The following is a 13528-nucleotide window of genomic DNA, read 5'->3' as shown; positions in this document are numbered from 1 at the left end:
AAAGTCCAAAGCTCATAACTAGTCCTGCATGCCTATACCAATGAAAATATTGTGATAGAATAAAAAAGATACTTGCCAAAGTGGCAAGATACCTACCTTCTCATTCCAGCCTGCCAATTAATTATCTGTTATGTGACCAATAAATAGCAACCATTAATTAGTGCATGTATAACTGCTCTGCACTCAGTTCCTTTACCTGCAAAACAATAGTAATATTTATCCTCCCTGATGCTGGTGTAAAGGATAAAGGATATGAGAGGATAAAATGAGATGAGAAAATGAGAGGATAAAATGAGAGGATAAAGTGGGAGGATAAAATGAGATGAGAAAAGGTAAAAACAACTATACAGTTTCCTGGTTGCTATCATTGCTACCAACAGTGAATTCCTCGTAACATTTTTTCTTTTTTTGTGGCAGTAGACTTAGGCACTCAGTATTTTAATGTCATACATTACTGGAGTGACTATTAACCATTTTCAAAAAATAAGTTACTTGTTAACTTTGTGGGAAGTAATATTTTCTAAAGCATCAATTTATACTCCTGATGGCAGCATTGGTAGTGGGACTCTAAAGGGATGTTAGAAAATAGGTACTTTCTTTTCTCTTTTGTTTCCTGTAAAACCAGTAGATTATAACTTTTTTAAGGGAACATTAACGATAACAAGAAATTAAGACATTTTGTCCATTCTAAACCTGAAACAGCCTTTTTTAGAATGCTGTATGTGCTAAATTTTACAAAATTAAATCAATAAAACATACTAATAAATGTTATTTTGAAATTGCAGTCTCATCAAGCAAACTAAAACAAAGCTATAAAGATGACCAGTATCTTAATAGAATTTTATAATTATACAAATCTGGGATGAATGCCATAATGGAAAAAAAGGAATTTATAAAGAACTTTTATTGTTCGGATTCATTAAATAAAGTAACTAATAATTACCTGGTAAGTCAAAATTTGTAATTTCCAATATCTTTTATTTACTCATTCAGTCATCTTCTGATTTATTTAGAGCTTATGTGGATGCCCGAGTTCAGCCAATCTATGGTGGTACCAACGAAATAATGAAGGAGCTGATTGCAAGAGATATCGTCCATGACAAATAGACATCTGCCCACATCCTGGAATCCTGTTACAACTAATCTGGTTTTAAATCTACTCAAGATAAAATGCAACCTGGCAAGGGAGGAAATGCTAAACATGTTTTTATATGCTCTCTTAAAGAGAAATCAAATATGAAATTAATACAGTGGTAGGAGAAACTTTGAATTCAAAGATTCTAAAATTCTCCAGTACGAGGTTTAACTTTTAATTTTTTACATAGCTAAAAGGCAAACATTTTCTGATTCTAGAAACCTTGGTGTTTGGTTCTCCCTAAAATTCTAAAAAAGCATAATTGCTTTCAAATTGAGGCAGCAATAGTTTTGTTACTATTACTATTTACAGTAACATTAATAATAGTTACAGCACATTGACTTTGAAAGGGAAGAATATACAATGTAAATGCTTTCTACCACCCTCTCCTAAACCTCTCTTTTTAGGCCGTGGAATCATTTCCTCAAACAAAAGCTTATGCAGAGTCTCTGAAATGCTGATGAATGAAGTGGAAGCAGGAACCACTGGATTCCTGGAACCACTAAACTCAAGCTGAGCATTTGCCCAACCCCACCCAACTAGAGAATGTGGTCGCTTCTCTCATCTACCAACACCTGGGCTTTCAACAGATTTTATCCCAGTTCCATTTATAGGAGAACACAGAATAATTTATCATCCTTTAGTTTCAATATATTGGTATACCTTATAGGTATCAAAACAGAGACTTTTATTTTGGAGCAGTGTACTTTTAAAAACTAACAAATACTTTGTGTCTTCTATAAGCCTAACTTAAAAATATGATGGCAAATGAAATGCAAGATCCCTGCTAAGAAGTGAATAAACAAATAAATTGCAACAGATAAAGTAAGAAGTAAATAAACAAAATTTCAAATCATGATAAGTGTAATAATAACAGAAATCATTTAAAATAGAAAAGTGAGGGGCACCTGGCCGGCTGGCTCAATCAGTAGAGCATGCAGCCCTTGATTTGGGGGTTGTGAGTGTAAGCCCCATGTTGGGTGTGGAGATTACTTAAAAATAAAATCTTTTTAAAAAGTAAATAAATGGGGCACCTGGGTAGCTCATTCGTTAAGCGTCATGATCCCAGGGTCCTGGGATGGAGCCCCGCATCGGGCTCCCTGCTTCATAGGAAGCCTGCTTCTCCCTCTCCCATTCCCCCTGCTTGTGTTCCCTCTCTCGCTGTGTATCTCTCTGTCAAATAAATAAAATTTCTTAAAAAATTAATTAATTAATTAAAAGTAAATAAATAAGATAGGAAAGTGAGGAAACATTTGATTTGACACTGAAAAGTAATTATTATCAAAAAAGAAGCCATTGGGTGCCTGGGTGGCTCAGTTGGTTGGGCAAAAAAAAAAAAAAAAGCCATTAATTGAATTTGTAATCTGCTAGAATCATTTCAGTACCTTTTTTTTTTTTTTGCATATACCTGTGAAACAGTGAATAAAGACATTTTAATGGAAACAAATAGAGGTCTTCTTGATAAACTTCGAAAACTTAAAACATTTTATTTGGTGTTGTTGGTATTGTTTTTTATTGCAACCATTACAACTGGGTAGAGCAGAGGGAAGAGAAAATACTTTGATACCATTCTTTCCTAGAATTCCACACCTCTTGGGTAGAAGTTTGTATGATTGCGCCCCCGGAATTCTTGTTCATAGGTATTAAATACCGTGCAAAATCGGTTAAAATAAATTTTTATTAGATTACGGTATTTGTAGTTTTCCCCCCATTACCGGAAACCAATATAGGATTAGACAGACTGACCCGCTGCCTCTCAGACCCTTTTCCTTCCTTTCTCAATCTTACAGAAACTAGATTTTAGGAACATGCACATAAAAAGTACACTGGCATAGTAGGAAAAGCCTACTATGTGGAGACGGACAGACCTAAATTTGAATAAATACTCTACCTTTTAGGAGCTGTTGGATCTTGGGCAAGTTCTTTTAATGTCTCAGGATTCTTTCAGGTGCAAATGACAAAAGAAACCTAATTCGTACTATTGTGAACACAATAGCTTAAAAGGATTGTGGAGAGGCAGTTGGGTAGCTTAGTTAAGTGCCCAACTCTTGATTTTGGCTCAGGTCATGATCTCAGGGTCGTGAGACCGAGCCCTTCATCCACGCTGGGCGTGGAGCCTGCTTAAGAGTCTGTCTCTGCCCCTCCCCCGCCCAAAGTAAATAACGATAAAAGGATTGTGGAGTAGTTCAAACAATCTAAAACAACTATAGGAACTAGGGTCCCAGAGGCTTGATTCCAGGGCTTAGGACTGCCAGCACTTAAACTATAACCAACTATGTTATTTATTTATTTTTTTTTGCAAATGGGTCTAATGGACCCTGTAGAGAAATTTCATTGCACACTCTGTAAAAATGACCTTGGGCTTCTCTGGGCCTACAGCCTTCAGCACGATGTCATTATAAGGTAGGGGAAAGGTGCATTATGATTGACAGTCTCATCAGGAATACACAGATGGGGAGAGGCAGTTCCTGAAGCAAGAGTGGTATTATCAAAAGAATGGGAACAGAAAGTCGGCTAGGAAGACCTAAATCATACACACACAAAGTTATTACAGTCCACTAGAGCTAGGAATAGGTTTTGGTAATTTATATATCTCAGAGAGTCAAAGGATTTCTAAGACAGGATATCTTCTTGGAATAATGTCTAGGATTTTTCTAGCTCCTAAACCAGTTTTTTGTTGTTTTTTTTTTGTCTTGGCAACTTCACTTTTCTTTTGGGCCCCTAAAAGATGCATGTGTTATATCATGGGCTTAAAGCTGAAAGCAAGAAAAAGGGGAGTTCAAAATGTGTTTCTTAACCTTTGATTTAGTTTTCATTTCTTAAATAGCTGATCTTTGTGTTTTGCTTGTGTGGTTTTGATTGTTATCCCCCAGGGAGGGCATTTGTCATCATGTGCTGAGTGCTCAAGAAACGATAAATAATAATAATTCTCAAAAGAACAGACTGGACCAACCCAGCAAGAGAGCCACACTGTGTAAATAATTAATGAGCATCAAAAAGCCTGAGTAATTTTGTTTTTTAGCTGAGGTTTTTAGAATCATAATTATTGCTGTAAAATTTTCACCCTTTATTTCTTTGATGGTGTCATTGAAAATGGTAATATATAAAAGAAGCTGTTTCGATATGCTATTTTAAAATCTAACTGCAAATCTTTACTAATCTAGTAATTTTAGGAGTTTATTGCTCAAGGTGTAAGATTTCTAGGAGACTGTTTTTTTTCCATAGGTCAGTATTATTTTTGGCACACGCAGCATTTATTTATTTGGAGTCATTGGAAAGATTTGACATTGAAATGGAAACCAACAGTAGGCCTATCATGTCTACTGCTTTATAGTAAATGTGGAAAGGAAGTTCTACTCTGTTTTTGAAATCTCATTTCCCGTTTTTAAGAAAAATTACAGAAAACTTCAAACATTCTCAAAAATAGTAAAGATCATATAATGAACCACTAGCTTCCACGTTTGCCAATGTATCTCCTCCACTTGTTTTTCTCAATTATTTTAAAGCAAATCCCAGACTTGTTCCTATTTCACTCATACATGTATATCTCAGAATACATATCTAATTGATGAAGTCTTTTTTACATAACCACAAGGCCATCATCATATTTTAAAAATAAATTTAACTTACACTTCCAAATGAACATTAAAGTTTTCTTGGTTGTATCAAGAATGCCTCTTGTAGGGGCGCGTGGGTGGCTCAGTCGTTGGATGTCTGCCTTCGGCTCAGGTCATGATCCCAGGGTCCTGGGATGGAGCCCCGCATTGGGCTCCCTACTTAGCGGGGGGGCCTGCTTCTCCCTCCCCCACTCCCCTGCTTGTGTTCCTTCTCTCGCTGTGTCTCTCTCTGTCAGATAAATAAATAAAATCTTTAAAAAAAAAAAGAATGCCTCTTGTAGTTGGTTTGTTCAAATCAGGATCCAAATAAGGTCCACAAATTGCATTTTTTTCTCTTAAATCTCTTATTTTATAACTGTTCTCCCTTCTCTCTTTTTTCTTTCTTTTTAAATTCTATTTTTTTAATTAACATAAGCAAATTTGCCTGTTTTTGATATACATACATACAGTAAAATTGCCTTTTTTGGTTCTCTGAATTTAGCATGTAAATAGATTCATGCAACCCCCACCACAATCAGGATACAGAACAGTTCCATTACCCCCCAAAAATACCTTGTGCCCTTTATAGTCACACCCTCTTTACCTCTACCCCTGATCTGTTCTGTTACTCTAGTTTTGTCGTTTCGAGACTGTCATATAAATGGAGGAATATGTAACTCCTCGAGAATGGCTTCATTTCTCTTAGTAAAATGAATTTAAGATTTATTCATGTTGTGTGAATAGGGTGTTCCTTGTTTTAGTGCTAAATAGTATGTCACTGTATGGATATACTGCAGTTTGTTCATTCATTCACCTGCGTAAGGCCATTTGGTTGCTGAGATTAAATACCCAGGAAATGAGTTGGAGAGAATTGTTAGGTCATAAAGGTAAATGTTGAACTTTCTAGGAAATGCCAAGCTGTTTTTCCAGAATACCAGAACCATTTGGCTTTCCACCAGCAATGTAAGAGTTCCAATTGCTCTGCATCTTCTCTAGCACTGTATTTTTTATTTTAGTCATTCTAATGTGTATGTAGTGGTATTGCATTGTGGTTTTAATTTGCATTTCCCTAATGCCTAATGATATTGAACAGCTTTTCATGTGCTTATTTTCCTTCCACATATCTTCTTTGGTGAATTTTCTAATCAGATCTTTTGCCCATTTTTTAGTCAGGTTGCTTGTTAATGTCACGCTTTAAGAGCTCTTTATATATTCTGATACTGTCAAGCACAAGGCAAAACCCTGCTGACAGATTCAGCCAGTAAGGAAACAATGAGCCCTTTTTTGACTCAGTTTACTGTTTACATAGAGTGAAAAGATGAGTAGCTTAAAGGTACCAGCTCTCTGTGGTCTTTGTGTGGGATGGCACTGAAACAAAAGAGGCCAGATGACTGTAGCAGGAATGATGGGACACTCTTGCTGAGGATTCCATTCCATGGTGCTGCTCATCACTTTTACAGCTGTATGTGTGCCTTAATGCTTGTGAGGCAGAAAAGCCTCATACCCCATAAAGTTTCAGAACCCTGAAACTATGAGCACTGTCTCATGACAGCCTCCTGGGTAGATAGGGAAGCCAGTGAGAAATGGCCTTGTAGCCGCACCTCTCACGTCTGCCATGGTCTCATGTTCCGGGAGGATCACAAGGCATTCTATCAAGATTCCGCCACTATTCAAGCCTTGCCTATGTGGTCTATGTGGCAATATGCAAGGTGGTCAGGCTCTGGCTCTTCCCCGATAGATACAAGTCCTTTGTCAGATACGTGATTTGTAAATATTTACTCTTTGTCTGTAGCTAGTTCTGAAATGGGTTTCATAGAGCTAAAGTTTTTAATTTTGATGAATTCAAATTGATAAATTTTTTCTTCTATGGATCATGAATTTGGTATCATATCTAAGAACTTTTTGCTCAAACTCAAGTCATAAAGGTTTTTTTCCTGTTTTCTTCTAAGAATTTTGTACTTTACGCTTTTCATTTAGGGGCACCTGGGTGGCTCAGTTGGTTAAGGGTCCAACTCTTGATCTCAGCTCAGGTCTTGATCTCCAGGTCATGAGTTCTAGCCCTACATTGGGCTCCACGCTGGGCGTGGAGCCTACATAAACAAACAGACAAAAAACAATGTATTGTTCATTTAGATCTATGTTCCATTTAGTAATTTTTCTAAGGTATGAGATTTATGTCAAGGTGCATTTTTTTGCTTGTAGTTGTCTAATTCTGCCAATACCACTTGTTGAAAAGAATATCTTTATTTTCATTGACTTACCTTTGTACTTTTGTTAAAAATCAATCAAACTATATTTGTGTGGGTTTGTTTCTGGACTCTGTTCTGTTTCATTGATCTATATATATCCTTCTTTGCCTTAGAGTGGCTTTATGGAAAGCCTTAGGTGATGGGTATTAAAGAGGGCACATATTGAATGGAGCACTGGGTGTTATATGCAAACAACGAATCATGGAACACTACATTAAAAACTAATAATAATAATAATGTATGGTGACTAACATAACACAATAAAGTAAAATTTAAAAAAATCAGATAATGGGATTCCTCTAATTTTATTCTTCTTTTTCAAAACTGTTTTGGCTATTCTAATCCTTTTCCCTTTCCATACAAATTTTTGAATCAACTTTATATCTATAAAATATCCTGCTAGGGTTTTGATTGGAATTACAGTAAGTCTGTTAATCACTTCAGAGGGATTTGCCATTTTTACTATGTTGAATCTTCCAAATCATGAATGGGAATGACTTAATTTACTTAGATCTTCTTTGATTTATTACTTCAAGCATTTTGTAGTTTTATTTTTTTTAATATTTTATTTATTTATTCATGAGAGACAGAGGAAGAGAGAGAGAGAAGCAGGCTCCCAAGGAGCAGGGAGCCCAATATGGGACTCGATCCCAGGACCCCGGGATCATGACCTGAGCCGAAGGCAGATGCTTAACCATCTGAGCCACCCAGGCGCCCTCATTTTGTAGTTTTAAACATAGAGATCCTATATGTGTTTGTTATATTTACAATTTCTTTTTTCTTTCTTTTTTTTGGGGGGGGCAGCTACTGTAAATTGTAGTGATGTTTAATTCTGGCTTGCAGTTTTTCTTGTTTTTGTTTTAAAGAGGGAGGGAGCAGAGGAGCAGAGGGAGAGGGAGAATATTCAGCTAGGCATGGAGACTTACACGAGGCTCCATCTCATGACCTTGAAATCATGACCTGAGCTGAAACCAAGAGTTAGTAGCATAAACGACTGAGCCACCCAGGCACTCTGGCTTACAGTTTTCTGTTGCCAATATAATTGATTGTTGTTTGTTGACCTTGCGTCCTACGATCTGCTAAAAGTCATCTATAAATTTTAGGGTTTTTTTAGTTTGTTTTTTGGGGTTTTTTGTAGACTCCTTGGGATAATCTACATAGACAATAATGTCATTCATGAATAGGGACAGTTTTATTTTTTTTTAACCCGTCTGTCTGTCTCTATGTCTGCCTTCCTTCTTTCCTTTCCTTTCTCTGCCTTCTTTTCTTCTTTCTTCCTCCCTCCCTCCCTTCATTCCTCCCTTTCTTTTTTTCTTATTGTACTTACTAGGACTTCCACTACAATATTGCATAGTAATTGTGAAAATGGACCTTCTTGTTTATTTCTGATCTTAGGGGGAAAGCATTCGAGCTTTCACATTAAATACAGGTTTTAAGTAGATTTTTAGTAGATGTGCTTGATCAGGTTTAAGTGGTTCTACTGTATTCCTAATTTGATGAGAGTTTTTACCATTAAAGGATGTTGAATTCTGTCAAATGCTTTCCTACATGAATTGATATGATCATATGGTTTTTCTTCTTTGGAGTATTAATATTACGGATTACATTGATTGTATTTTGAGTATTGAACCAACCTCATATTTCTGGGATAAACCCCATATGGTCATTGTATGTTATGATTTTTACACATTGCTTGGTTCTATTTGATATAATTTACTGGGAATTTTTGCCTCTATCTTCATAAGGAATTTATGAAAATTATGAAAATTTATCTCTAATTTTCTTTTTTTTCAAAGATTTTATTTATTTATTTGACAGAGACACAGCCAGAGAGGGAACACAAGCAGGCACAGTGGAAGAGGGAGAAGCAGGCTTCCCGCGGAGCAGGTAGCCCGATGCGGGGCTCGATCCCAGGATCCTGGGATCATGACCTGAGCCGAAGGCAGATGCCCAATGACTGAGCCACCCAGATGCCCCAACTCTAATTTTCTTTTCTTGAACTGTCTTTGCCTGGTTTTATTATGGTAATGCTAACCTTGAGAAATGAGTTGGGGATTATTTCTTTTTCCTCCATGCTATTGATTTGTTAGAAAAAAAACTTAGTCATTTGTTTTGTGGAATATCCATTATTGATTTGCCTGATTGATCTTTCATGGTGATTTTTAATTTATTCCTTTATTCCCTATGTTTCCTATAAACTGATAGAGCAAAAGGTTTGGTTAGATTCAGGATCAATATTTTTGTCTGGAAAACTTAATAAATGGTGCTGTGAATATTCCATTGCATTGCACGAGGAGGCATATAATATCTAGTTGTCTCACTTTTAGAGATACTGAGATTGATCAGTGGATTCAGATAGTACTAGTCTGATACTTCCATAAAATTCCCTGTCAACATTTTACCTAATGGTTTTAATATCCACTGATAATTATTTATAAAATCTATGATTTCATTTGGAGTTGTAAAGAATGATTTTGTAATTTTGAACTCCTTTTGCATTGATTAACTTTCATAGAGAAGAACTTTCATCAACTTTTTGGTTAGTCTCTGTGTGCATTGGGTCCTCTAGTAATCAGAAGTGGAGACAGAGGGCGCCTGGGTGGCTCAGTTGGTTGGGCGACTGCCTTCGGCTCAGGTCGTGGTCCTGGGGTCCCGGGATCGAGTCCCGCATCGGGCTCCCTGCTCGGCGGGGAGTCTGCTTCTCCCTCCGACCCTCTTCCCTCTCGTGCTCTCTCTCTCTCATTCTCTCTCTCAAAGAAATAAAATCTTAAAAAATAAAAAAAATAAAAATAAAAATAAAAAAAAAAAAAGAAGTGGAGACAGAGAAGTGCGAGAGGTTTTTTCGAGAGGTAACATCTGTGAAAGATGAAAATGGAAGGAAGTCATTGGACAAGGGGAAGTCACTGGCCAAGGTCTTAGACCATAAAGCAGATCTGACAGTCTTGCAGAGTCCAGTGAGGAACTCTGGGGTAAAGACTGCCCATTAGAAGAGTCCCACATTTGTCTGAAATGGTCAGCCCCTGTTTCTTATGCCCTCATCAGTCATTGTCCAAGGACTGCCTGGGAAGAGTGTGGCCTCAGCTCAAAAGCTAATGTGGATCCTACAGCTACTACAGCTAGAGGCTCAGTTAACTGTGTTCCCTACAACAAAGAGGCAAGTTCTTTCTTGAAGGGAGATGAGTTGTACCTCCCTTCCATTTCAGGATGGCTGCCACATCCTGAAAAAGAATTTGTAAATAAAAGGCAAAGTAAATTCTTGATTTTTGCTTTCCATTTATCAGTTTTCAGAGTAATGAGTGGGTATCCTAAGAACCTCCAATGTCTTTTTAGTATCAATAAGATTTTGGAAATGTTGATGTATTTTAGTTAATTGCAGTCATTATTCTTTTTGATGTGTGAATTGTTTCCTCTTAGGCCAGTAAGATTTGCTGCAAGGTTGTTTCAAATTTTTTCTTTTTTATTATAAAAAATGTCAAATATATACAAAACTACAGAGAATAGTGTAATGAACCACCATGTATACATCCCCCAGTTTTGACAATTATCACCTCATGACTAATCTTTAGTCATCTGTAGCACTATATACCCCCAACTGTCATAGATTATTTTAAGATTTTTTTTTTTAGAGATTTATTTATTTTATAGAGAGGGAGTGCACGTGAGTGGTGGGAGGGGCTGAGGGAGAGAGAGAGAGACTCCTTGAGCAGACTCCCCGCTGAGCATGGAGCCCATCACAGGGCTCAATCCCAAGAAACTGAGATCATGACCTGAGCCAAAATCAAAAGCTGGTCGCCCAACTAACTGAGCTATGAGCTACCCAGGTGTCCCATGTCATGGATTATTTTATTAATTAAATTTAATTTTATTTAAATTCAATTAATTAACATATACTGTATTATTAGTTTCAGAGGTAAAGGTCAGTGATTCATCAGTTGTATATAACACCCAGTGCTCATTACATTATGTGCCGTCCTTAATGCCCATCACCTAGTTACCCCATTCCCCTACCCCCTTCCTCTCCAGCATCCCTCAGTTTGTTTCCTATGGTTAAGAGTCTATTATGGTTTGTCTCCCTCTCTGATTTCATCTTGTTTTATTTTTCCCTCCCTTCCTCTATGCTCCTCTGTTTTGTTTTTTAAATTCCACACATGAGTGAAATCATATGATAATTGTCTTTCTCTGATTAACTTACTTCACTTAGCCTAATACCCTAGTTCCATCCATGTCATTGCAAATGGCAAGATTTCATTTTTTTGATGGCTGAGTAATACTCCATTGTGTGTGTGTGTGTGTGTGTGTGTGTGTGTGTGTGTGTGTGTGTGTGTATATCACATCTTCTTTATCCATGTATCTGTTGATGGACATCTAGGCCATTTCCATAGTTTGGCTATTGTGGACATTGCTGCTATAAACATTGGGGTATAGGTGCCCCTTCAGATCACTACATTTGTATCTTTGTGGTAAATACCCAATAGTGCAATTGCGGGCGCCTGGGTGGCTCAGTTGGTTAAGCAACTGCCTTCGGCTCAGGTCATGATCCCGGAGTCCCGGGATCGAGTCCCACATCGGGCTCCCTGCCGAGTCCCACATCGGGCTCCCTGCTCGGCGAGGAGCCTGCTTCTCCCTCTGGCCCTCACCCCTCTCGTGTACTCTCTCTCTCATTCTCGCTCTCTCAAATAAATAAATAAATCTTTAAAAAAAATAAATAGTGCAATTGCTGGGTCATAGGGAATTCTATTTTTAACTTTTTGAGGAACCTCCATACTGTTTTCCAGAGTGGCTGTACCAGCTTGCATACCCACCAACAATGTGAGAGGGTTCCCCTTTCTTTGCATCCTCACCAACATTTGTTGTTTCCTGACTTGTTAATTTTAGCCATTCTGATTGGTGTGAGGTGGTATCTCATTGTGGTTTTGGTTTGTATTTCCCTGATGCCGAGTGATGTGGAGCATTTTTTTTCATGTGTCTGTTGGTCATTTGTCTGTCTTCTTTGGAGAAATGCCTATTCATGTCTTCTGCCCATTTCTTGATTGGATTATGTGTTCTTGGGTGTTGAGTTTGATAAGTTCTTTATAGATTTTGGATACTAGCCCTTTATCTTATATGTCATTTGCAAATATCTTCTCCCATTCTGTGGGTTTTCTTTTGGTTTTGTCAGACCATTTCCTTTGCTGTGAAAAAGCTTTTTATCTTGATGAAATCCCAATAGTTCATTTTTGCCTTTGTTTCCCTTGCCTTTGGAGACATGACTAGCAAGAAGTTGCTGCAACTGAGGTCACAGAGGTTGCTGCCTGTGTTCTCCTTGAGGATTTTGATGGATTCCTATCTGACATTTAGGTTTTTCATTCATTTTGAGTTTATTTTTGTGTATGGTATAAGAAAATGGTCCAGTTTCATTCTTCTGCATGTGGCTGTCCAATTTTCCCAAGACCATTTGTTCAAGAGACTTTTTTTTCCCATTAGATATTCTTTCCTGTTTTGTCAAAGATGAGTTGACTGTAGAGGTGAGGACCATCATGGATTATTTTAAAACAGATACCAGACGTCATGTAATGCTGAAACATTTTGACATGACCCTGTTATTTCTGACAGTGTCCGTACTCTATGGCACCACAAAATTTCCCATGCCCATCATGTACAAATTCGGCCTTAGAGCTGAAATCAGCCATTTTTGCAAATATCCCTAGTCTATTTTAGTGAGGTTTTTTTCTAGTTTCAGAGTACTACCAAATTTATTTGTTTTTTTTTAATTTTACCTTGTTTAATAAAATCCATCTTGACTATATTTTGATTAGTAAAAATTGTAGTTTTTCTTCTATCTTTTACTTAAATCTAAACTCCTCAGAAGTTTATCTTAACATATACCAAGAGAGGTTATGTTCCATTTTACGTAGAAAATTATATCAATAGAATATTTTCTGCTACAAGAAACAGAAAACCCAAACCAAATTTGACTTAAAAAAAATGAAGGAAGGGTTCATTAAACTGGAAAGCTCAAAGATAGAACAGACTAAAACTGGTTGACCAAACAGTTTAGTTTTGTCACTAAGGACCCACTTTAGGGGCGCCTGGGTGGTTCAGTTGGTTAAGCGACTGCTTTCGGCTCAGGTCATGATCCCAGGGTCCTGGGATTGAGCCCCACATCGGGCTCCCTGCTTGACGGGGGGGGCTGCTTCTCCCTCTCCCTCTCCATCTGCTGCTCCCACTGCTTGTGCTCTCCTGCTATCTGCCAAATAAATAAATAAAATCTTAAAAAAAAAGGACCCACTTTAATAGTTTCTTTCCATCTCTGTTTCAGTTATTTATAGTGTAGGCCTAATTTTCTTTTCTTTCTTTCTTTATTTTGTTTTATTTATTTTTTTAATTTAAATTCAATTAGCCAACATATAATACATCATTAGTTTCAGATGTAGTGTTCAATAATTCATCATTTGCATATAATACCCAGTGCTGATCATATCACATGCCCTCCTTAATGCCCATCACTCAGTTGCCCCATCTCCCCAATCACCACCCCTTCAGCAACCCTCAGTTTGTTTCCCAGAGGT

The 13528-nt window shown here is 37.3% G+C and overlaps 1 protein-coding gene across 1 annotated transcript in view; it reads left to right on the top strand.

The window, feature by feature from the left end:
* The window catches only part of ACADL (acyl-CoA dehydrogenase long chain), a 42322-nt gene extending 40104 nt beyond the window's left edge, over positions 1–2218 (top strand). Inside the window, exon 11 of the mRNA XM_027588208.2 lies at positions 1014–2218. Coding sequence (XP_027444009.1) covers positions 1014–1107 — 94 coding nt within the window. The 3' untranslated portion in view covers positions 1108–2218. The remainder of the gene's footprint in view (positions 1–1013) is intronic.
* Positions 2219–13528: the final 11310 nt, after the last annotated feature.

The sequence above is a fragment of the Zalophus californianus genome, chromosome 3 (genome assembly GCF_009762305.2).
Source record: "Zalophus californianus isolate mZalCal1 chromosome 3, mZalCal1.pri.v2, whole genome shotgun sequence".
Lineage (NCBI taxonomy): Eukaryota > Metazoa > Chordata > Mammalia > Carnivora > Otariidae > Zalophus > Zalophus californianus.
Note: the sequence above shows the minus strand (reverse complement) of the source record. Positions and strands in the feature narration are given on the sequence as shown.